Genomic DNA, 26,167 nt, shown 5'->3' with positions numbered 1-26,167 from the left:
ACAAGCATAACGTCCTTCCACTTTCAACTAGTTCTGTTCCTTCACTTTCAGGATGGAAGCTACATCTTAACATTACTCTACATTACCACTGCTAAGGGAGGCTACGTGCACATGACTTGTCCAATAAAAACCACTACTAGGGAGCCAACCAAGACTACTAGAACCAGTGCTGGGGAACCAACCAAGACTTCTAGAACCATCACAACTACCAGAACCACAATTATACGGGTGACCAGCACCAGCGGGACGACTACCAGAACCACCATTGGGGAGCCAACGAAGACTACCAGGACAACCAGAGGGAGGACAAGGACCACCAGGACAACCAGCAGGAAGACCACCAGGACAACCAGCGGGAGGACAAGGACAACCAGCACAACCAGCAGGAAGACCACAAGGACAACCAGCGGGAGGACAAGGACAACCAGCGGGAGGACAAGGACAACCAGCACAACCAGCAGGGAGACAACCATTGGGGAGCCAACCAGCGGGAGGACCAGGACAACCAGCGGGAGGACCAGGACAACCAGCGGGAGGACCAGAACAACCAGCGGGAAGACAACCAGAACCACCATTGGGGAGCTGACCAAAACCACCACTGGTGGAGAAATGACAACTATTTGGAAACCTACAATGCCAACTCTCCCTCACACTGCTCTCTGCAGAGCCTCCAGCATGACTGTAGAACTGCCCTCGGAGTTGCTTCAAGTTCTAGTATTGAGTGAGTTTGAATTTGGCCCAAATACTTTTGGGAGGGAACAGATCCATCTTGGTAGATAATGGAACTCATTATTATTTTTTTTTTTTGTATAGGTCTGTCCAATGAATGGGTAGATATCGGTGATGCTCCCAGTTACTGCAAATACAGTTTAGTGCAGGGAAGAGGCGGCAGGAACTTCTTTACAGCCCCCTACAGAGCTTGTGACGTCCGGATACAGGTAGGAATATTGTATGGTATTCCTCACTTTGATCTGTAGAAAAAAGCATTGTTAATCGAAGCGGTTTAGTACCCAACTACATAATCTTGATGTGCCAATTCCACGATATACAGCTGTGGCCGATTTCCATCCCCCTATAGAATTAACCAATGTTCATTCATGAAGTTGAATGAAACCTGCTCAATGTTACTTTTTACTCCTGAACAAATGGCTACGTACATATATGCGCACACCTCTATACATTCTAGCCTTTTCTTACTAGCCCTTCACCTGGTAAATGGTAATTGTCAAGTTATGACTGACGATGAATCTGACAAACTGTAGTTGTGCTAAACACGTTTCGGAATAAAACTGAAGCCAACATTAAATCCTGTACCACAGCTCAACGATTGTTCTGATTTGCTGAATAAAAAGGCAAGTTCAACCAAGAAACCCCATATGAAGTTGAAAAGAGGGAGCATGAAGGGTGCTCGATTTGATCCAACTGTAGCTCCACAGTAGTTCACAAATAGTAAAAAAAAAAAAACATACCTGTGCATTTGTGTAGTTAAATGTTAATTTACTGGAGGGGGCTGAAACTTTATGTAAAAGACACAACCGTTTTGGGGGGCCCCCTCCTTGAGTTCAAGCCCTAGGCACGTGCCAGTTTGCCGATGCCTTAATCCGGCCCTGATTACATGATTTATCTATTGCGTAAAAGTTTACTTGCTAAATTTGCCAGGAGCCCCGGCGCTTATTTCGAGACTCTGTTTTATTCTGCAAGATCACGAACATCTGCAAATACTTCAGATGCAATCATGAAAAAGCTGCCTGCACACATTTATAGAAATGACAAATTGCAACATTCCTGCAACGCCATTAAAATGTTGTAATAACAGAATGTATTGTGGTAATAAAACAGTAAAATCCACTATCCAACCCTCTGAATTGGAACACAACCATGTAAGGTAGGCCTGCAGCACAAATGTACGGCACATTAACTTTACTGATATTAAACGCTAAATTGGTAAACATTTCTTGTTCATTATTTCAGTATTCATAACCTGGCATTTAAGAAATCTGGTATTTATTGACCATATTTCCCAGCAGACCTGGCGCTTATTGGAGACTGGAGATTTATTTGAAGTTACTATGTACATATTCTCATTCCTAAAATTCTGGATAATTTGGTAACGCAAAAGGATTGCTAGCTATTTGCCAGCACCCGTTCAACGATACCAACACAGTTTGTGTTCCAGTAAACTATTTTATGACAAATGGGGAAACCAAGTGGAAACAAAAGCTAGCTCCCTTTGAGCCCTAACTAAACTCTGTCCCGAACTATCTTGGGAAGGGCTGAGCCTTCATTTCAAAACTATTTAAATCACAATCTGGAACCGTAAACCCAGTCCAAAATATGCCATTCAAAACAGTTCCTTGGTACAGTAGTCAATTATCGGATCTTTTAAACTACAGGACATACCTGTAATGCATATTGTGAACATGGCTTCTGCTGCTAAAATGGCTGAGATTTAGCTGCCAAATTACCGTCGGACTGAGGCAAATGCCAGGTCAGGAATTCAGACCACCAAAACCTTAGATGGAGCATTGTGTGCTTTTTAAATTGTTGCAGTTAAGCAAATTAAATGACTGGGCGGTTTTATCTTGTCAGGAAGGGCTGGAGATCCTGTATTTGAGCAGCCAAGAACTTTCCAATTGCACGTTCTTCCAATGCCTTAACAGAGTATAGAAACACTTTTCTGAATGTGTTTTTGAAGTTTTAATGATACCTGAAGTTGTGTAATTTGGCAGTTGTACTGAGATTGTATTTGATTTTCAAAGTTTGGCATGTTGTGTGAATTGCAGTAGGTACCGTAATTCCTGCATTGCATTAAATCTTGTATGTTTAATGTGATGGAATAGAACTTGCTAGAACGGAAGTCATTGTGTTTTTATCTTGCTCTTAATTGTATTCATACTTGTACTGTGATTCTTAATATATTTGTTTACGAGTGTAAGTCGCCCTGGATAAAGGTGTCTGATTTTTTAAAAATTACTAGCTAAATATCCATAGGTACTTCTGTACCAAGTAAAGAGGAACCTACTTCTACATCAGGATTGCTGTGCAGGCGTAATTTGATGTAAACAGTTTTCATGTTTGACTGATGGCACATTGCAAGCGAACTAACAGTGAATTAGAAGTGTTTTAATACTGTACACTGTCATTATTACATTTAAACAAATGCTTAGTTTAGTACAGGACATTTTTTTTTTTTTGGTATCCTTAGTTGGAAGGAAAGTGTCATTTTTATAAGGCATGAATTCAACTGCACCATCAGTTGGGTATTGTACTTTATGTGCATTTGTATAACCTTGACAGATTTTGGCAACGAGATGATTTGTTGTAGGATGTATTGGAAATGACATCCTTTTGGTTACTTCGTAAAGGCCGGCTGACAATGTGACCGAAGCGGGTTTGATATTCGGAACTTCTCAAAGAACCTGTGGTGTGTGGCAAGTGGTGGGTTTAAGTCGTGATAAGGGAGGCGATATGAAACGGGTTCATCTGTACTTGGGTAAACTTTTATTCTATACATTAGTTACAGTAATTGTGAATACCCATTTATCCATACGAATAGATTATGCAAACTAGCATTGGTCCCAATTAGTTTGGATAACTGACTCTGTATTGTAAAGCAAATCTTCACGCGCTTAACCGTATTCTCCTCTGTGTATCCAGTTAATCCTTCCCAGAGTTTAAAAGCAAGTTCACCTGCACTCGGACCTGTCGACTCCCCTTTATTTACTGGGAGTCTTCCTTACTTTAGGCCCTTCTCCTTGGTAATTTCTCACTAACGTTTAACTTCTCGCAATGCATTTTGATACGTTCACGGTCTGTGGTACCTTTCACAATTTCATGTGTGCGCTGCTAAAGAGGTTTTAAAATAAAGCGGGGAAGCATGGATATGGGTGGGATTTAGATTTGGCGTACATTTTAAACATTTACTGTAACACAACACTAAACTCAGCTTTTGAGGCAAGATGGTTGCCAGCTATGGAAGCCTCCCAGAGTTGAAGCAGGTGAGATGTACACTGTCGTGGAATGAAGTCCTTCCAGTCTTCAACTTGTTGTGTCCCTTCACTTTCAGAATGGGAACTACATGTTGACCTTGCTTTACATAACTGCTGATGATGAACGAGGGTACTTGGACATTAGATGTCCCACCACTGGTGGGGAGCCAACAGAGACTACTAGAACCTCTGGTGTGGAGCTGACTGGAACCACTGGTGGGGAGCCAACAGAGACTACTAGAACCTCTGGTGTGGAGCTGACTGGAACCACTGGTGGGGAGCCAACAGAGACTACTAGAACCTCTGGTGTGGAGCTGACTGGAACCACTGGTGGGGAGCCAACAGAGACTACTAGCCCCTCTGGTGGGGAACTGACCGGAACCACTGGTGGAGAAATTACAACTATTTGGAAACCTACAATGCCAACTCTCCCTGACACTGCTCTCTGCAGAGCCTCCAGCATGACTGTAGAACTGCCCTCTGAGTTGCTTCAAGTTCTAGTATTGAGTGAGTTTGAATTTGGCCCAAATACTTTTGGGAGGGATCTGATCTGTCTTTGTAGATAATGGAACTATTTTTTTTTTTTTATAGGTCCATCCAATGAATGGGTAGATATCGGTGATGCTCCCAGTTACTGCAACTACAGTTTGGTGCAGGGAAGAGGCGGCAGGAACTTCTTTACAGCCCCCTACGGGGCTTGTGATGTCCGGATACAGGTAGGAATCGTACATTGTATGCTAATCTGGAGTTTGAGCTCTAGTACTACAACCTACATAAAACTATTGTTGTTTTTCTCTGATTTGCTGACTAATACCCCTTCACTAGCACATCTGACCCGTGAGTGCTCGGTATGGGTACAGGTGGTTCTCCACTGGCTATTTGTGAAGTTGAGCAAGAACCAAGCGGCACCCCCAACAAACTAGAGAACTATCCTTAAATGAGATCTCTTTGGCAAATTTATATTAACCCCCCCCCCCCCCCCCCCCCTTTCAATAGAACTAATTTAACCAAGTCAATTATAATCTGCAATTGTTTTTAGACCTTCCTAGATATTTACAAAATCTAGCGGTACAGCTGTACTGTTCTATTTTTTTTAATACCACTTTGTGCAAATTTTTTGGCATATTTAGTAACTTCTGCTGTGTGTGTCGGTAGCTCTGCAATGGAAAAACAAGCATAACGTCCTTCCACTTTCAACTAGTTCTGTTCCTTCACTTTCAGGATGGAAGCTACATCTTAACATTACTCTACATTACCACTGCTAAGGGAGGCTACGTGCACATGACTTGTCCAATAAAAACCACTACTAGGGAGCCAACCAAGACTACTAGAACCAGTGCTGGGGAACCAACCAAGACTTCTAGAACCATCACAACTACCAGAACCACAATTCTACGGGTGACCAGCACCAGCGGGACGACTACCAGAACCACCATTGGGGAGCCAACGAAGACTACCGGGACAACCAGCGGGAGGACAAGGACAACCAGCACAACCAGCAGGAAGACCACCAGGACAACCAGCGGGAGGACAAGGACAACCAGCGGGAGGACAAGGACAACCAGCACAACCAGCAGGGAGACAACCATTGGGGAGCCAACCAGCGGGAGGACCAGGACAACCAGCGGGAGGACCAGGACAACCAGCGGGAGGACCAGAACAACCAGCGGGAAGACAACCAGAACCACCATTGGGGAGCTGACCAAAACCACCACTGGTGGAGAAATGACAACTATTTGGAAACCTACAATGCCAACTCTCCCTCACACTGCTCTCTGCAGAGCCTCCAGCATGACTGTAGAACTGCCCTCGGAGTTGCTTCAAGTTCTAGTATTGAGTGAGTTTGAATTTGGCCCAAATACTTTTGGGAGGGAACAGATCCATCTTGGTAGATAATGGAACTCATTATTATTTTTTTTTTTTGTATAGGTCTGTCCAATGAATGGGTAGATATCGGTGATGCTCCCAGTTACTGCAAATACAGTTTAGTGCAGGGAAGAGGCGGCAGGAACTTCTTTACAGCCCCCTACAGAGCTTGTGACGTCCGGATACAGGTAGGAATATTGTATGGTATTCCTCACTTTGATCTGTAGAAAAAAGCATTGTTAATCGAAGCGGTTTAGTACCCAACTACATAATCTTGATGTGCCAATTCCACGATATACAGCTGTGGCCGATTTCCATCCCCCTATAGAATTAACCAATGTTCATTCATGAAGTTGAATGAAACCTGCTCAATGTTACTTTTTACTCCTGAACAAATGGCTACGTACATATATGCGCACACCTCTATACATTCTAGCCTTTTCTTACTAGCCCTTCACCTGGTAAATGGTAATTGTCAAGTTATGACTGACGATGAATCTGACAAACTGTAGTTGTGCTAAACACGTTTCGGAATAAAACTGAAGCCAACATTAAATCCTGTACCACAGCTCAACGATTGTTCTGATTTGCTGAATAAAAAGGCAAGTTCAACCAAGAAACCCCATATGAAGTTGAAAAGAGGGAGCATGAAGGGTGCTCGATATGATCCAACTGTAGCTCCACAGTAGTTCACAAATAGTAAAAAAAAAAAAACATACCTGTGCATTTGTGTAGTTAAATGTTAATTTACTGGATACAACTGCATTTTCACCCAAGTGATTGCAGTGACGTAGTACATGTTTATACTCGGGGGGGGGGGGGGGGGGGGGGGGGGTCTTTTTATAAGCAATAATGGACACTAGTCTTTTTTCTTTTTTTTTCTTTGCACGATCACGTCCTAAAAGCCCACTTCAGTATGGTCGTGTTCACAATATCCTGGTCATTTAAAGGGTTAACTAGAAGTTGCAGAGCCATATGGCTGGCCTTTAGTCTACTAGTAATTTTGTCATTTCTTCCATGTCTGTTGGTAAGTTAGGCTTTGAATGTGTTGTATAGCACATTGGATTTCAAGTAAATCAAAGTTGAGGAGTGTTCCCCACTGTAATCGCTTGGTGTCAGTGACAATGTTCTTGTGGCTACCCTTTAACTTTCCAGAATAAAAACTATGTCTTGACTATAATCTACACAACTGCAACTGGGATAAGAGGGATGGTGCAAATGACTTGTCCAGCAGTAGAGACAACAACCCATACTACTAGGACTACAACTATTGGAAAGCCAGGGACTACTGGGAAACCTACAAAACCAACTCTCCCTCCCACTCCTGTCTGCAAAGCCTCCAGCATGACTGTAGCCCTGCCCTCTGGGTCACTACAAGTTTTGTTATTGAGTGAGTTTGAATTTGGCTCAAACATTTTTGGAGGGACCTGATTAGTCTTGGTGGTTCATGTCCATCTGGTTTCTTTGTAGATCTGTCCAACGAATGGGTAGATATCGGTGCTGCTCCCAGTTACTGCAACTACAGTTTGGTGCAGGGAAGAGGCGGCAGGAACTTCTTTACAGCCCCCTACAGGGCTTGTGATGTCCGGATACAGGTAGGAATACATTGTATGGTAATCCTCCCTTTGATCTGTAGACAAAAGCATTGTTAATCTTCACTTGTATTTGAAGGCAGAAAATGGAATTAATTTAGTGGAAGTGGTTTAGTACCCAACTACATAATCTTGATGTGCCAATTCCACAATGTACAGCTGTGACCGATCTCCATCCCCCTATAGAATTAACCAATGTTCATTCATGAAGTTGAATGAAACCTGCTCAATGTTACTTTCACTCCTGAACAAATGGCCACATACATATATGCGCACACCTCTATACATTCTAGCCTTTTCTTACTAGCCCTTCACCTGGTAAATGGTAATTCAGTCACATTATGACTGACCATGAATCTGACAAACTGTAGGATGTGCTAAACACATTTCAGAATAAAACTGAAGCCTACGTTAAATCCTGTACCACAGCTCGCAATGAATGTTCTGATTTGCTGAATAAAAAGGCAAGTTCAACCAAGAAACCCCATATGAAGTTGAAAAGAGGTAGTATGAAGGGTAATTCAATTTTGATCCAACTGTAGCTCCACAGTAGTCCACAAATAGTAAAACAAACATACCTGTACATTGTGTAGTCAAATGATCGCTGGATGTGAATGCTTGTTTCTGAACGGTATTTGCGTGTAATATGAAACCCAGGAGGCTGAAACTTTATGCAAGACACAACCGTTTTGGCGCCGCTCCTTGAGTTCAAGCCCTAGGCACATGCCAGTTTGACGATGCCTTAATCCGGCCCTGATTACATGATTTATCTATTGCGTAAAAGTTTACTTGCTAAATTTGCCAGGAGCCCCGGCGCTTATTTCGAGACTCTGTGTTTTATTCTGCAAGATCACGAACATCTGCAAATACTTCAGATGCAATCATGAAAAAGCTGCCTGCACACAAATTTATAGAAATGACAAATTGCAACATTCCTGCAACGCCATTAAAATGTTGTAATAACAGAATGTATTGTGGTAATAAAACAGTAAAATCCACTATCCAACCCTCTGAATTGGAACACAACCATGTAAGGTAGGCCTGCAGCACAAATGTACGGCACATTAACTTTACTGATATTAAACGCTAAATTGGTAAACATTTCTTGTTCATTATTTCAGTATTCATAACCTGGCATTTAAGAAATCTGGTATTTATTGACCATATTTCCCAGCAGACCTGGCGCTTATTGGAGACGTGCAATTATTTGAAGTTTGCAGTTTTACTATGTATATATTCTCCTTCCTAATTCTGGATAATTGGTAACGCAAAAGGATTGCTAGCTATTTGCCAGCACCCGTTCAACGATACCAACACAGTTTGTGTTCCAGCACATTTCTTTTATAACAAATGGGAGGGGGGGGGAACCAAGTGGAAACAAAACCTAGCTCCCTTTGAGCCCTACTATCTTGAAGGGCTGAGCATTTTTCAAAACTATTTAAATCTCAATCTGGAACCGTAAACCCAGTCCAAAATATGCAATTCAAAACCATTCCTCACTACAGTAGTCAATTATCTGATCTTTAAATGACAGTAAATACCTGTAATGCATATTGTGAACATGGCTGCTGCTAAAATGGCTGAGATTTAGCTGCCAAATTTACTGTCGGACTGAGGCAAATGCCAGGTCAGGAATTTGGACCACCCAAACCTTAGATGGAGCATTGTGTGCTTTTTAAATTGTTGCAGTTAAGCAAATTAAATGATGGGACGGTTTTATCTTGTCAGGAAGGGCTGGAGATCCTGTATTTGAGCAGCCAAGAACTTTTCAATTGCGTGTTCTTCCAATTCCTTAACAGAGTATAGAAACACTACTGAATGTGAAGTTTTTTAATGATTCCTGAAGTTGTGTAATTTGGTAGTTGTACTGAGATTGTATTTGATTTTCAAAGTTTGGTATGTTATGTGAATTGCAGTAGGGACCTGTTGACTCCCCTTTATTTACTGGGAGTCTTCCTTTAGGCCCTTCTCCTTGGTAATTTCTCACTAACGTTTAACTTCTCACAATGCATTTTGATACGTTCACGGTCTCTGGTACCTTTTACAATTTAATGTGTGCAATGCTAAAGAGATGTTTTAAAATAAAGCGGGGAAGCATGGATATGGGTGGGATTTAGATTTGGAGTAACATTTTTAAACATTTACTGTAACAACACTAAACTCGGCTTTTGAGGCAAGATGGTTGCCAGCTATGGAAGCCTCCCAGAGTTGAGAAGCAGGTGAGATGTACACTGTCGTGGAATGAAGTCCTTCCAGTCTTCAACTTGTTGTGTCCCTTCACTTTCAGAATGGAAACTACATGTTGACCTTGCTTTACATAACTGCTGATGATGAACGAGGGTACTTGGACATTAGATGTCCCACCACTGGTGGGGAGCCAACAGAGACTACTAGAACCTCTGGTGTGGAGCTGACTGGAACCACTGGTGGGGAGCCAACAGAGACTACTAGAACCTCTGGTGGGGAACTGACCGGAACCACTGGTGGAGAAATGACAACTATTTGGAAACCTACAATGCCAACTCTCCCTGACACTGCTCTCTGCAGAGCCTCCAGCATGACTGTAGAACTGCCCTCGGAGTTGCTTCAAGTTCTAGTATTGAGTGAGTTTGAATTTGGCCCAAATACTTTTGGGAGGGATCTGATCTGTCTTTGTAGATAATGGAACTATTTTTTTTTTTTTTATAGGTCCATCCAATGAATGGGTAGATATCGGTGATGCTCCCAGTTACTGCAACTACAGTTTGGTGCAGGGAAGAGGCGGCAGGAACTTCTTTACAACCCCCTACAGGGCTTGTGATGTCCGGATACAGGTAGGAATCGTACATTGTATGCTAATCTGGAGTTTGAGCTTGACTACTACAACCTACATAAAACTATTCTCTTTCTCTGATTTGCTGACTAATACCCCTTCACTAGCACATCTGACCCGTGAGTGCTCGGTATGGGTACAGGTGGTTCTCCACTGGCTATTTGTGAAGTTGAGCAAGCACCAAGCTGCACAGAATCTGTTTCGGCACCCCAAACAAACTAGAGAACTATCCTTAAATGAGATCTCTTTGGCAAATTTATATTACCCCCCACCCCCCTTTCAATAGAACTAATTTAACCAAGTCAATTATAATCTGCAATTGTTTTTAGACCTTCCTAGATATTTACAAAATCTAGCAGTACAGCTGTACTGTTCTATTTAATACCATTTTGTGCAAATCTTTTGGCATATTTAGTAACTTCCGCTGCGTGTGATGTCGGTAGCTCTGCAATGGAAAAACAAGCATAACGTCCTTCCACTTTCAACTAGTTCTGTTCCTTCACTTTCAGGATGGAAGCTACATCTTAACATTACTCTACATTACCACTGCTAAGGGAGGCTACGTGCACATGACTTGTCCAATAAAAACCACTACTAGGGAGCCAACCAAGACTACTAGAACCAGCAGGAAGACCACCAGGACAACCAGCAGGAAGACCACCAGCGGGAAGACCAGAACCAGCAGGAAGACAACCAGGACAACCATTGGGGAGCCAACGAAGACCACCAGGACAACCAGCAGGAAGACCACCAGCGGGAGGACAAGGACAACCAGCAGGAAGCCAACCAGCGGGAGGACAAGGACAACCAGCAGGAAGACCAGCAGTGGGAAGACCACCAGGACAACTATTGGGGAGCCAACGAAGACCACCAGGACAACCAGCAGGAAGCCAACCAGCGGGAGGACAAGGACAACCAGCAGGAAGCCAACCAGCGGGAGGACAAGGACAACCAGCAGGAAGACCAGCAGTGGGAAGACCACCAGGACAACTATTGGGGAGCCAACGAAGACCACCAGGACAACCAGCAGGAAGACCACCAGGACAACCAGCAGGAAGACCACCAGCGGGAGGACAAGGACAACCAGCAGGAAGACCACCAGCAGGAGGACAAGGACAACCAGCAGGAAGACCACCAGCAGGAAGACCACCAGGACAACCATTGGGGAGCCAACGAAGACTACCAGAACCACCAGCGGGAAGACAAGGACAACCAGCAGGAGGACGAGGACAACCAGCAGGAGGACCACCAGCGGGAAGACCACCAGGACAACCATTGGGGAGCCAACGAAGACTACCAGAACCACCAGTGGGAGGACAAGGACAACCAGCAGGAAGCCAACCAGCGGGAGGACAAGGACAACCAGCAGGAAGACCAGCAGTGGGAAGACCACCAGGACAACTATTGGGGAGCCAACGAAGACTACCAGGACCACCAGAACCATTGGGGAGCCAACGAAGACCACCAGGACAACCAGCAGGAAGACCACCAGGACAACCAGCGGGAAGCCAACCAGTGGGAGGACAAGGACAACCAGCAGGAAGACCACCAGGACAACCAGCAGGAAGCCAACCATTGGGGAGCCAACCAAGACTACCAGAACAACCAGCAGGAAGCCAACCAGCGGGAGGACAAGGACAACCAGAACCACCATTGGGGAGCTGACCAAAACCACAACTATTTGGAAACCTACAATGCCAACTTTCCCTGACACTGCTTTCTGCAGAGCCTCCAGCATGACTGTAGAACTGCCCTCGGAGTTGCTTCAAGTTCTAGTATTGAGTGAGTTTGAATTTGGCCCAAATACTTTTGGGAGGGAACAGATCTGTCTTTCTAGATAATGGAACTATTTTTTTTTTTTATAGGTCCATCCAATGAATGGGTAGATATCGGTGATGCTCCCAGTTACTGCAACTACAGTTTGGTGCGGGGAGGAGGCAGCAGGAACTTCTTTACAACCCCCTACAGGGCTTGTGATGTCCAGATACAGGTAGGAATCGTACATTGTACGCTAATCTGGAGTTTGAGCTCTAATACTACAACCTACATAAAACTATTGTTTTTCTCTGATTTGCTGACTAATACCCCTTCACTAGCACATCTGACCCGTGAGTGCTCGGTATGGGTACAGGTGGTTCTCCACTGGCTATTTTGTGAAGTTGAGCAAGCACCAAGCTGCACAGAATCTGTTTCGGCACCCCAAACAAACTAGAGAACTATCCTTAAATGAGATCTCTTTGGCAAATTTATATTACCCCCCACCCCCCTTTCAATAGAACTAATTTAACCAAGTCAATTATAATCTGCAATTGTTTTTAGACCTTCCTAGATATTTACAAAATCTAGCGGTACAGCTGTACTGTTCTATTTAATACCGTTTTGTGCAAATCTTTTGGCATTTAGTGACTTCCGCTGCGTGTGATGTCGGTAGCTCTGCAATGGAAAAATCTAAGCATAACGTCCTTCCACTTTCAAGTAGTTCTGTTCCTTCACTTTCAGGATGGAAGCTACATCTTAACCTTACTCTACATTACCACTGCTAACGGAGGCTACGTGCACATGAGATGTCCAATTCCCACCAGTGGGAAGACTACCAAGACCACCATTGGGACGCTGACCAGGACAACCAGAACCACCAGCAGGAGCTTGACCATAACCAGAACCACCATTGGGGAGCCAACCAGAACCACCAGCGGGAAGACTACCAAGGCCCCTACAAATGTGGTCTGCACAGCTTCCAATATGGTGGTGGAGCTTCCCAACGAACCTTTAAGACTGGTTAAGGTTCTAGGTGAGTTAGGCTTGTTTAATTTGAGGGGCTTCGTGTGACACTAATGGAGACTGGTAATTCCCTTTTTTCTTTGTAGATAAATCCAACCAGTGGGTAGCTGTCGTTGATGCTCCCAAGTACTGCAACTACACCTTGTCTCGGGAAAGGGGAAGGAACTTCTTCATAACCCCCTACACGGCCTGTGATGTCAGGATACTGGTAATCATTTTTGTCCAAGCTCGCCTAACTACTCAACACCATACTGTATGCTCTCTCCTAACCAATAAACTTCTGTGTTTTTTGTTATTGAAGCTTCATATACTGAGCATCAAATATTTAGGTAATTCACTAGATGTGATCTGTTTTGAGCAGGTGCAGTGACTTTTTTTTTTGTGCTGATTCACTATTGACTTCACGAAGATGCTGCAAAATGATCTGTCAATCTTGGGCAGGTGTTGTGACTCTTGGTCTCCCCAGATCGTGGACAGTGTCTGGTTCTACCGTCCTCGCCAGGTTTGAAATTGCCGGCTGTGAGCACCCAAGACAGTGAGCCACAGTACACTGCCCTAGTCCAGCCTCCAACATGCCGATTGCACAAAGGCACTGCTCTCTTGACCAACGTGGCATATTGTTTGTTTCTTCTGCAATTTCTTCTCTTATTCAAGCTTGCAACAGCTGAAATCGCTCCATATCCCGTGTCCAATAAACTGTCACTAAGTGCATATGCTTAAGTCTGTCACTGAAGCATGTCATGGTCAAGAATGATTCAAGAAACCATAAACATTTTGTCAATGTCCATTTTATATATTTTTTGAAAATGTGTAGTAATAGTGAAGTTTCTTTTGATGCTCGGTATACAAAGTTTAGGCAATGGTATGATTGGGCCAACTTGCTCTGCTTTCCTCTCCTATTAAATGAAGTAAGTTCATGTTCATATTTCCATCTTGTATGACCATTGAAATCAATTTGGTATTACATATTTTCTTTGTTCTAGAATAACAACTATGTTTTGAAAATATGGTATCTGACAACTGGTGGCAAAAAAGGGTATGTGGTGATGGAATGCCCCACCAGTGCTGGAGAACCCACAAAAGCCCCAACAACTACGACCACTACATGGGAGCAAACCAAACCGACAAGGATCACTGGAATTGCTGCGAAGACAACCATGAGAACCACTAGTGGGGAGCCAACTGTGGTCTGCACAGCCTCTAGTATGGTGGTGGAACTGTCCAGGGAACCTCTGGTACTAGTAGAGCTTCTAGGTGAGTTGGGTGTTTTGCTTCTATGTGGATGAACTTAAGGGCACTAGGGAATTTTATGCACTCTTCTCTTGTAGCTGAATCCAGCGAGTGGGTAGCTGTCATTGATGCTCCTGAGGATTGCAACTACACCTTGATTCAGAGCAGAGAAAGGAACCTCTTCAAAACCCCCTACACAGCATGTGATGTCAAGATTCTGGTAATCCATTTAACAAAATAAGCGACTTCTGTTCAAACTTGGACTGTAAATGCACAGCTGTAAAGGTGTTTTCTGCTAGGTAGTGGTCTAATACCATTGGGGGGGGGGGGGGATGGGTAGAGAATGAACCCAAAGTAGTGCTCACAAAACAGATGGGGGAGGGGGGGTGCTGGTCTTGAATTTCCTAATGTTGTATGAAGTACTCAAGACCCTCATTGGGGATTAGCTGGTTCCAGTTTCTGCTTGTGATTTTACTTTCCTTTTACCCTAAACCTTTTTTATATGCAAATTGAATTCTAGAATGAGAACTACTTCTTGGCCTTGCGCTATACAACAATTGATGGTAAAGTAGGGCATGTACAGATGAAATGTCCAACCAGTGCAGGAGAACCAACAAAAGCACCTGCAACTACACACACGACCAGGAAATCAACAAGGACCCCCCCAGCACCAGATGTGGTGTGCAACTCCTCCGGCATGATGGTGGAGCTGCCCAAGGACTCTCTGGACCTAGTGGAGCTTCTAGGCGAGTTGGAGTTTTGGTAGACCCCTGCAAATGTGTCCATGGCAGTCGGTATCTTGTGGTAACTTTTTTCTTTCTTTGTAGATTATTCCAACAAATGGGTAGTTGTCAACAAGGCTCCTGTGTACTGCAACTACACCTTGCTGCAGGGAAGTGGAAGGACCCTTTTCATAACCCCCTACAAAGCCTGTGATGTCAGGATACTGGTAATCATGGGGAGGGAGGTGTGGGATTTTAAAACAGACCTGAACAATGGTATGTGTTATTATATATAAATTTGTAGAATTCACTTATTTGCATATTGGTTAATTGCATGAAGCTGCATGGTCCATTGTATGTTGCTTTTTTATTTGGGTAATTTACATAATAAACAATGGACAGACCTAAGCTTTGACATGTAATCATTTTGAACCCTGTTTTAGGGCTGCTTAGCCCAAGGTTCTATCGAAGATAGTTTTGGTTTGGAGAAATAGCGCACAGGCAGATGGGTAACCTGCCATTTCTTGACCAAACTCCTTCTCCAGGAAATATGATTAAACCAAATCCATAGAAATTTGAAGTGACGTCGGGTATTTGGACATGGCATAATGCACCTTGGTGGCAGTATTGTTTTGAACCAAAGCGCAGCTCCATCCTGAAACTTCAACACACTGCAGGCTTGGGATGTAAACTGATTTGTTTTGAGTCTAGTCCAGGGAAGTGTTGTCCCACTAAAATGGGACATCAAATTGAAGGCATTGTTGCAAAACACTGGCCTAGTAGATTTTCTGGTCTTTGCTTCAAAGCATGTCATTTCTGACACCTGCTGACATGACCAAAATGTGTCTGGACTACTACCCCAAGCCTGCAGTTTGCTTGTTTCCTGGTTATACATTTTGACGCCAACTTCCTCCTTGTGCTAGAATGAGAACTACATCTTGACCCTCCGCTATACAACTTCTGGGCAACAAGTTTATGTTCACATGAAATGCCCAACCAGTGCTGCAGCACCCACAAAAACACCTTCCTCTACAACCACTACTAGAAAACCAACAATACCCACTGTCTGCAAAGCCTCCGTCATGACAATAGAGCTGCCTGAAGGACCAATTGAACAAGTAGCCCTGATAGGTAAGCTGTGCCTTGGCCCAGATAACTTCCCTCCCAAATTGCTGGGCAATGAGGATAACCCTGGAAACCCAATCTCATGGCAATCTTTCCTCTTGCAGATAAATCCAACACTCTGGTAACTGTCAAAGATGATACCAGAAAGTGTGGATACAGCTTGGTGCATGGGAGAGGAAAGAACATCTTCACAACCCCTTACACGGCCTGTGATGTGAAGATGCTGGTAAGTATTTAGCTTTCTGTACTGTTTCTTTTAAAATTCCTATGCATGTAAATATCCTCACTTGTTCTCTCCCCTCCCTTAATTCTCTTCCAGAATGGGAATTATATGCTGACTCTAGCATATGTAACCCTTGCTGGGAGAAGGGTACTGGTGCAGATGAAATGTCCAACCAGTGCAGCTTTACCAACAGGGTCGCCGCTCCCTCCCATTGGGGTTTCTGTGTTCTGCAGTGATACTTGCATGACAGTGGAACTTCCTGGGGGACTGCTACAAGATATCCAGTTAATGGGTGAGTTGGCTTGGTACACAGTAATTTGGGTGCTGTAAAACAGAAAGCATGCTCTAAATGTGGCATCTGTTGTAGATGAATCCAACAACTTGGTAGCTGTTACCAGTGCTCCCAAGACTTGTGGCTACAGTTTGGTGAGGGGGAACGGCAAGAACATCTTGACCGCTCCTTACAAGGCCTGCAATGTTAAGATACTGGTAAGCAGAGGGCAATTGCAGCTGTATTCCCCATCTGTATTGGTGATCAAAATACTGTCAACGAGCAACTCTTTCCACTTCTTCTAGAACAACGTCTACATCCTGAGTCCTTTACACAACTCTTACTGGGGAGCGAGGAGATATACAGGCCAAGTGTCCTGTTCCTGGTCTAGTACCACGTGAGGGTAAGTGTTTATTCACTGGACACTTCATAATGCAGGAGTGCTCAAGTCTGGTGCTGCTTCTCTGCCAAATGCTGTTGCTGCATCGTGTTGCTTTTACTCGATATACAATGTGCGTTAGTTGAGGACTTCCCTACCTGAGATGGTAAAACCTAAACTACAGGGTCTTCCCTATACAACCTGAAACATTTACATTTACTGTTTTGCAGGGTGCAAGATACCAAGAAGTCAGCAGGTTGCTTGTGGTCCACCTAATGCTGATCCACAACTCTGTGTGGCCAATGGCTGTTGTGTGGATGCAACAACTTCCCAGTGTTACTATCCTTTGGATGGTATGGCTTGGTTTTGCTCTGATATAGCACTGCTCATCTCCTAAGAATCCAGATTAACTGAATAGCTTGTATAGGAAAACTTGTGGAGTATTTGGGGAGGGCGAGGAGCTTTATAATTGACCTGGTCCTTCAGGGAAACGGACTTTCACAAGGTTTCACTATTTGCATTCGAGTATATTCTTTGCTTTTCAGCGTGCACTGCAGATGGCCATTTTGTATTCTCCATATACCGCACCTCAACCAAGCCAGAAATCGATCCTGGCAGTCTAGTAATTGCAGGAAACCGATCATGTGCCCCAGTCATCTGCACGCCAGACTTTGCCATCTTCAAACTTCCTGTGACTGGCTGTGGGACACATGTCTTTGTAAGTTCACTCCTCTGGGGTTTGCAATTTTGTCACTACTTTACCACAAAGGTTAGTACTAGGACTTTAGGCTACAGTCCTTATTTATAGCTGTGTTTAAGGGGTGGTGGGAGGGTGCTAATCTAATGCATTACTGCTAGTTTTGGGCTGGCCCAGTTGATTGACAATCCTCCTTCAGTGTTCTCACCCGCAAGCTTTTGGGTTTGTTTGTGTTTTCTTTTCTGTAGACGGTGGCAGAGACTACAATCTATCTTGCTGAAGTTCAAGGCTTGGTTCGGGGGAACCAGCAGGTGTATGGACAAATTACCAGAGATGGCCCTTTTCGGTAATTCTTTTACACAAGCTGGGAACAGGCAGCCAGTTACCCCTCTTGCTGAAAGAAACCTATTTTGCAGCATACTTTTGCTGGTTGTAATGGGTGGGTTGGGCCCCCATGATCGGAGTAAAAGCCCTCCATGGTTTTGTCACTGAATGGAACATCTGTGCCAACTGGTAACTAAATTGATTCTTTATCTTCATTGTCTCCTCTGCACTGCAGTTTATATGTGGAATGTCGCTATTCTAAAGGAAGTTTGGCCAGCACTGGTTACTTGGTGGTGAACCCACCGCCTCCATCAGCAGCCTTGGCTTTTGGCTCGCTAGGGGTTCGGTTAAGGATTGCCACAGGTAATTGAACCTTTTTTTTCACTGTATTAATAAGAACATGGTGTATTTGATGAAGGTAATGGCTTTCAATATAACTTCTCCCATTTGGTCTTGTGGAGCTGTAGCTCTATGTTGGGCATCATGTCCCATAATGACTGCTAGATTTGACTGGCTGAAGTCTCCTTTCAATGGCTGGTGTATTCAGAGCGATGTACTTGGTGTCTGGTTATTCTAAAGCACTTGTCTCTTGCAGACACCAGCTACACCAGCTTCTACCCACAGTCCCATCTGCCCCTGAGCTTGCTTGGCAGCAAGGTGTATCTGGAAGTGCAGCTTGTAAACCCTCCTGACCCCAATGTAGTTCTGCTGGTCCACTACTGCATCGCCTATCCCCAGTCCTCTCAAGCTGCCTGGGTGATCCTCTATGAAGGGTGAGTATCCTGTATCATTGACAGTGTTCAAATATCCTGCTGTCTCCATTTGTCTGGACAAAGCAACATGCCGGATATGACCAGTGACCAAATTGCTGACCTTTCCTTTGGAGATCAACCCTTCATACCCTTACCCACTCAATGGCTACATCAGCACCTACTTGTATTTGCGCTGTTTTTTGTGTAGGATTAGTGTGTTCAGCAACAGGTTAAGGGAGTGGCTCAGATTATCCAATACTATTGGCTGCAAACACTTGAAGTAAATCTGTGCATGCTATTTAGATTGCCGCAGCTGCTAGTGTGGCAATATGGCTGCCATGCACGTCAAGCCTCCTAGTTGGCAGCTGTCTGACTCCCTTCTGAATTTCTACCCCACAGTTGTCCCAACATCCTGGATTACAGCAGTGCTGCTGGCCTCCATGTGAAATACAATAACATGCCTGTATCCAAGCACACTCGACGCTTTGAAATACAAAGCTTCCAGTTCCTGGACTACAAGACCAAGCGGCATTTGGATGAGGAAGTGAGTCTCTTATAGTGGTCCAATCGTATACTCAAGCTTGCCTCAATGCCTAGTCAGAAATGGTATTTTAGACAAATGCAGATCTACAGCTGCTCTAGCTCCATTTACTTTCTTTTCAGATCTATTTTATGTGTTCAACTGAAGTCTGTTCTCCTGAACGCCGTGTTTGTAATGAAGGATGCTTTGATGGGAGAGGTATGTTCCTGAAAAGCACTACCTGGACCCACAGTGTCCGAGGATGTTAGTCCTTTTGAAGTTTGGTTATTTTTAGGTCAAGCCTTCCATTTTATTGCATGAAGTCTTCCATCTTGCTCTTGAGACTTCCCCTGAAGTATTTGTTTGGTTTAAGTTCTGCTCCCCTGGTTAACAAGTTTTGGGCAATAGTTATACCACTTGATAATGTTCCAGATAACTCTCTCCTTCCACAGATATGCCTGTGCCAGTAGATCTTGGTGTGGGAGGGCGCTGTGCAGGAAAGCCCTGTCCTGGGAAATCAAACGTAGTCAAGCGAGCTGCTTCTGGTCATACCGGCCTCATCGCTGTCGGTGAAGAAACCTTTATTTTGGATGAGACTGTGCCCCATGAACAAACGGGTAAGTGATTGAGATCATGTTTATTAAAGCAGGACTGTCCTTTTGATGTCTTCTCTTAAGATGGAGGTTGCTCTAATTTTGGCTTGGGCTGAAGCTTCATTTGTTCCTCACTTGATCACCAAAATGCTTTGCCAGTAACTATTTTCTTCTTCTTGCAGAGAAGCACTGGACTCGCTTCCATGGTTTCCTGGGGCTGCTTGGTTTGGTGGTCTCGGTATCTCTTCTAATGCTCTTCCTCAAAAAAATGGGTTGTCTTGCAAATTGTCATGTCCCAGAGAAGCAGTCTCTAACTTGAATAAACCTTGATCTTGAAATTGTCTCCTCCTTGTGGGTTATTTCCCCTGCCAACTAAATTAAACTACTTCCCCCAAATATTTGTGGGGGGCACAATAAGTCAAGTAGGAACTGCCTTTTACCGTACACTAGCAGATTTGCTTTTTGTTTTCAGTGAGGTTTGTGTTTTAATGCCCTGATGTAATGGCTGCATTGTTTTTAAAGTACTCGAGACCACTTCAGCTGGTGCCACTAAGGGAGTTGATACATTGCCACTTGCTGGAACACCAGAAACATTGACTTGCTGTGTACTTCACTAGTGCCATAAGGGTTCGCTACTTGTCTGTTTATCCAAATATTAAATTACTTGGTCCAACACTTGAAATGTATCGCTTCTGGAATGGTGTAGCAGCCATGACAAAGGGCCAATAAACTGCTGTGAAGTATGCAAGTGTAGCCCTTTTTCTTTTTAAAAGGGCAGTCATGCCATCTTGACACTGCCTACAATTCCCTGAATGTTTGGTGGTGGACAATTGTAACTAGAGCGGCTGCTACTTCTATGCTGTCAGGGCTTTGAATTGAGGGCAGACAGAAGTCATCCGATGACTCGGTCATATCGCAGGACTAGTTTTTTACATAAGCAACACATTTGCATGCCAATGTTTGGAAGTGTGGGGTTTTTTTTTGGGGGGGGGGGGTGTGGAATTGATATATACAATAAAAAAATATGATTGTGTGGTCATGTTCAGCGGGAATACACGTGGCACTAGTGTTTGTCATCTGTCTTCGCTGTCTCTGAAATTCATACAGAACAATGACATGACACTCTTACTACTTCATATACCAGTCTTCCACAAGTACTAAAGTTATTCCCGTAAAAAGCCTAACAAAACAAGATGATGCCATCCACTAATGTGGTACACTTCAGCATGTGACACCAAATGGCTTGGAGGGAGGTAGCGCTTACATTATGGAGTGTGAGTTGATTGACTTCTCTACAAAAAATGACAGGAATGTGGAGCCTGGAGCTATTTGGACACAGGCTGTAAAGAACAGACGTTTTGGATGCATACTATTTTTTTTTTTTTTTTATAAAGGTTTTGATATATCCTAGTTCAGGCCCCTGGGTCACAGATGTGGTCATGTAACTCATATTTCTTAATGGGGGGGGGGGGGGTTCTACAGACAGAAAAAACAAGGACAAAAATATATATAATTGGATTGAAGTATGTGCTATGTTACATTGTATGATGGGGACTGCAACATTTACACGAAGGTTAGCAGTTGGCCAGGCCTCCCATGGAAATCTCAAATTCTCTCGTCTTGCTTTCTTTTGATATATTCCTAATCAGATGTGTGTATTCCCACAGTTCCAGTAGTCTCTGGTGAATACTTCACCTTCAGGTTTGCATTACTGGTACAAGTTATTTATTTAATGATCCTTTCATACCAGTAAAAGTACACACAACAAAATAAGGGATTACGTTGACTAGATAATGCAGTGGATGCACTAAAAATATACAGTACACAATCAATAGAATACATTCTGAATTATATTGGTCGACATGGCTGTGGATCTAATCTACTGCCGCGGTTTTGAAAAATATATATAAAAAAAAAAACCTCAGGCAATTGGCCTTAATCAAAACTGTTGTAAATAAATGCTTTAAAAAAAAAAAAAAAAAAAACAGTAAAAACTGTTCATAAAGGATTAAGAACTGCATGTGTGATTTATGTAATCAAAATGGTCTTTAACACTCCTTAACAAAACATTTGTTAAAACAAGTTTTGTCAATAGACATTTTGCAGTGCACTGCAGATGGTTTTAGGGTTTTTTTACAGTGGCTGTATTTGTGTATTCTCACTTTTCAATATGCTGTTCAACAATAAAAAGATAAAAATGATATATAAGCCTCTACTTGAAATAATACACTTCTTGCATTTTTTCTGTTGCTGGAGAAGGTATAGTAAATAGGATGGATTGTGTTTGTCTGCTTGGTGCAGGCAGCATGCTATGCTGTCTCACTCCTCATGGGAAAGCAGATGAGCAAATTAAAGAGATAGAGGGACATCATTGACTGAAAGTGTTAATAACCGGCACCATCTGGAATTACTTCATTCAGAACCGAGTGGCAAAGAATTCACTATAGCTCTCCTTAATAATAGTCTCTTGTAGGAAACTGTAATGATGCAATCGGAGCTAAGACACGATTACCTTAACTATGTATTCATCTGTGTCTCTTGGATCCGTTTACAGAAAATGTCTCCAAGTATGCATTGTATAAGTGATCACTCTAACAAGGCAAAACAAGTTACAAGAGATATAGAATGTATTTCTATGTAATAGTAAATGTAATATACTCATTAATCCTGTCTTAAAATGTAATTAACTCAAATTTGCTATATTTATGGCTCAAATGTATTCCTCCTGCTTTGGAAAAAGTAGTAAAGGTTAATGCAGACCCAGGCTGCATGTTCACAAACACAGACTCAGTCTACAGTTTGTTTGAACTCTTTCAGCAGTTGAAACCATTAACTGAACCCAACAGATGTACAAGTTTCAGACCGTTACATCATTTGCATACTGTTGAAATATTGTGGTACTTTTATAAAGCTATTTGCATACTCTGTTGTAAAGGCATAGGTAAATTAAAGCTAGCTCCTTTTTTTGTTTTAACTAATGGTTTATTCTTAGAAATGTTTCTTTTCACACAAATAGAAAAAGTGTTACTCAAAAAAAAAGTATGTGGAAAACACATGATGCAAAACCTGCAACTACATATTGAAAACAGTTTTCAGGAAGATGAAGTTATTTACTTATCTGTAGCACTTGTAATAAGAAACTGTTGGAAAACAATAAACCTGTCACATATGACCCCTTGGTTAACGAGTGCTACCGCCTCGCCACTCTGCGGCTGCCACGTCGTTTCCCTTCCGGGTCAATGCGTTCTTGCAAAGGAGTCTCGCCTTCATCCAGACTGCCCGACATCCCGACCCTAGGAAAAAACTGTCAGAGCAGCCCGTCCAAAGAACTCTGTTCTCGCTGCTTGGCGCCCTCACAGGTTGGGAGGGAGATTTGCAACCAAGAATCATTGTATTTCTGTCACAAGGACTTAACTTACAGGTTGGGGCAAAGCACACATTTAAAACATATATGTGCTAGTGGTCTGGAACTGGAACTGGAACACGGCCATTCATCCTGGACTTTGGCAAAGTTTACAGTAAACCATGTGCTTGTCAGTTAACTCTATCACACTCTGTCTTAATGGTTTGAGATCCGGCAATTGGAGTGTCGTGACACATGTTTTAGTTAATCACTAGTTTATAGAGCATAATTAGTTCTTAATATTCCCCATGGCCTGTTCAATTATAAAACTGTAGTTAAGAAACATCTTAAATTGACTTTAGTTAATACAGGTGTATTCATACCTCTAAAAACTGTGAATTAGGTTTGAGAATGTTGAGTCTTTTGCTCGGTTTCATTCAGCTCCAAGTCACATTTGGTCTTTAACACGACTGTGAAGGAGAGCAGGACTGTGCCACTGTTGCGGTATGAGGTTTAAAATAGATTAACTTTGGCCCTCCAATTAATAAATCTCACTTGTTATTCTTTACCACCAATCCCTGACCCACAACAACTTTGGGAACATTTGGAACAAACTGTAAAACCTTAAGACAGTGTAATCCTTTCCTCTTGTATATTATTTCACACACAGAGCTGACAGCAGCTGGTTGCAGATAGATACACTTTATTCCCCCATGGCTAATAGAAGACTGTAGGGAGTGAGTCTAAACCCACATCTGCTGAATATCTTAGTAAGTCAAATCACTGTTAAAGTTACCCATTTAATGAGCCAACAAATCACCATCCTGAAAACAGGTATCCACACAGCATCCACCCTTTCTTTAAAGGATTGAATTACAGCAGGGGATATGGAGGCAGTGCCCTCCCCCACCCCAACTCTTACAGTGACGGCATACGTAGCATTTCATACTGAAAAATAGGAGGCTGTGTGGTCCAGTGGTTAAAGAAAAGGGCTTGTAACCAGGAGGTCCCTGGTTCAAAGCCCACCTCAGCCACTGACTCATTGTGTGACCCTGAGCAAGTCACTTAACCTCCTTGTGCTCCATCTTTCGGGTGAGATGTAATTGTAAGTGACTCTGCAGCTGATGCATAGTTCACACACCCTGGGCTCTGTAAGTCGCCTTGGATAAAGGCGTCTGCTAAATAAACAAACAAATAATAATTTAGCATTGGATTACACCTGTGAGGAAGCGGCGGGAAACTGAGAAAAGTATATTTTCCCCGTCAAATCAGACCAAATTTAGTGTAGTTCTACTATTGTCAGGCAGGGTAATAACAGACAATTGCTTGTTGTATTTCTAAAAGTACAGGGTCAGTTTGCAGTGGGTATTTGTAGTAAACTTAACAGAGACGTACAGGATTCCAATTGCGAGACAAATGCCTTGTGGTGATGAAAAGCATTTGTGCTACACAATGCTGGTGTCTGTCCAACCAGTGTACAGCACTTCAAAAAGACTCAGTTACTGAACCTGGAACCTCGACATCAAGCAAGGATAGTACTTTCACTAGGAAAATAGGTGTCCAGCAGAGGGCGTCAGAGAACTAAATAAAAATATGTTGGCCACAGCAATTATAATGATAAGATGCAATGTAATTTTACTAAGCAACCTGGACTCTACCACTCCAAGTGGAAATTAATTTCTGAATAACTGAATTTTTTTTTTATTCTTTTTTCAATATTTCCCACTCTGACACCAAGTGTGACAGGGTAGCATCACGGCCCAAGTTGTTATTAACAGGAAGAGAGACTCAGAAGGAAGAAGTTGCAGGTTAAGCACTAATGCACACGATTATTTACAGGTGCAGTAGCCAAAACAAAAGGTTTACAGTTCCACTTTCTCTCTGAAGAAACTCGTGGTCAGAGTATACAAGATTGGGTTGAGGGCACTGTTGATTGGGAGTATGAATATCACCACCCATGAAGATATTGTTCCTGAATGAATAAAACAAAAAAAAAACCCAGGAAATAGGATAATGAGACCTGAGTACAGTTTCATTAAGACTTCAATTTTCCAATATAAGGATATAGGCTATATATAGTAATTATCCAAGCCTACCGTTGGACATTTAAAAAATTAGCAAGATAACTTAGTTAATGTACTTCATCAATGAATTCTTTTAAATGTGAAAGTGGAGAATGTACAGTAAGATAAAAGTGGCACTTTACCAAGGTCATTTTTGATTATATGCAAAGTAACCAGCAGCTCTCATGCAATTTGCACATCCGCAAGTTCATATCAGAAATAACTGGACTGAAAAATGGCAGCAGGTGCTCTGGACTGATGAGTCAAAATTTGAAATATTTGGCTGTAGCAGAAGGCAGTTTGTTCGCCGAAGGGCTGGAGAGCGGTACACGAATGAGTGTCTAGAGGCAACAGTGAAATATGGTGGAGGTTCCTTGCAAGTTTGGGGCTGCATTTCTGCAAATGGAGTTGGGGATTTGGTCAGAATTAATGGTCTCCTCAATGCTGAGAAGTACAGGCAGATACTCATCCATCATGCAATACCATCAGGGAGGCATCAGATTGGCCCCAAATTTATTCTGCAGCATGACAACGACCCCAAACATACAGCGAAAGTCATTAAGAACTATCATCAGCGTAAAGAAGAACAAGGAGTCCTGGAAGTGATGGTATGGCCCCCACAGAGCCCTGATCTCAACATCATTGAGTCTGTCTGGAATTACATGAAGAGAGAGAAGCAACTGAGGCTGCCTAAATCCACAGAAGAACTGTGGTTAGTTCTCCAAGATGTTTGTGCAAGTGTACCTAGAAGAATTGATGCTGTTTTGAAGGCAAAGGGTGGTCACACCAAATATTGATTTGATATATAGATAGATTTTTCTTCTGTTCACTCACTTTGCATTTTGTTAATTGATAAATATAAACTATTAACATGTCTATTTTTGA

General features: G+C 42.9%; 1 protein-coding gene across 1 annotated transcript in view; it reads left to right on the top strand.

Annotated features, from left to right (window-relative positions):
* LOC131737976 (uncharacterized) overlaps positions 1–26,167 on the top strand; it is a 67,030-nt gene that overhangs the window by 12,014 nt on the left and 28,849 nt on the right. Inside the window, exons 17-28 of the mRNA XM_059030467.1 lie at positions 52–721; positions 814–938; positions 4,067–4,496; positions 4,581–4,705; positions 5,211–5,826; positions 5,919–6,043; positions 7,011–7,245; positions 7,326–7,450; positions 9,735–10,050; positions 10,136–10,260; positions 10,769–12,041; positions 12,125–12,249. Of these exons, the coding sequence (XP_058886450.1) occupies positions 52–721; positions 814–938; positions 4,067–4,496; positions 4,581–4,705; positions 5,211–5,826; positions 5,919–6,043; positions 7,011–7,245; positions 7,326–7,450; positions 9,735–10,050; positions 10,136–10,260; positions 10,769–12,041; positions 12,125–12,249 (4,290 nt within the window). The remainder of the gene's footprint in view (positions 1–51; positions 722–813; positions 939–4,066; positions 4,497–4,580; positions 4,706–5,210; positions 5,827–5,918; positions 6,044–7,010; positions 7,246–7,325; positions 7,451–9,734; positions 10,051–10,135; positions 10,261–10,768; positions 12,042–12,124; positions 12,250–26,167) is intronic.

The sequence above is a fragment of the Acipenser ruthenus genome, chromosome 9 (genome assembly GCF_902713425.1).
Source record: "Acipenser ruthenus chromosome 9, fAciRut3.2 maternal haplotype, whole genome shotgun sequence".
Lineage (NCBI taxonomy): Eukaryota > Metazoa > Chordata > Actinopteri > Acipenseriformes > Acipenseridae > Acipenser > Acipenser ruthenus.
Note: the sequence above shows the minus strand (reverse complement) of the source record. Positions and strands in the feature narration are given on the sequence as shown.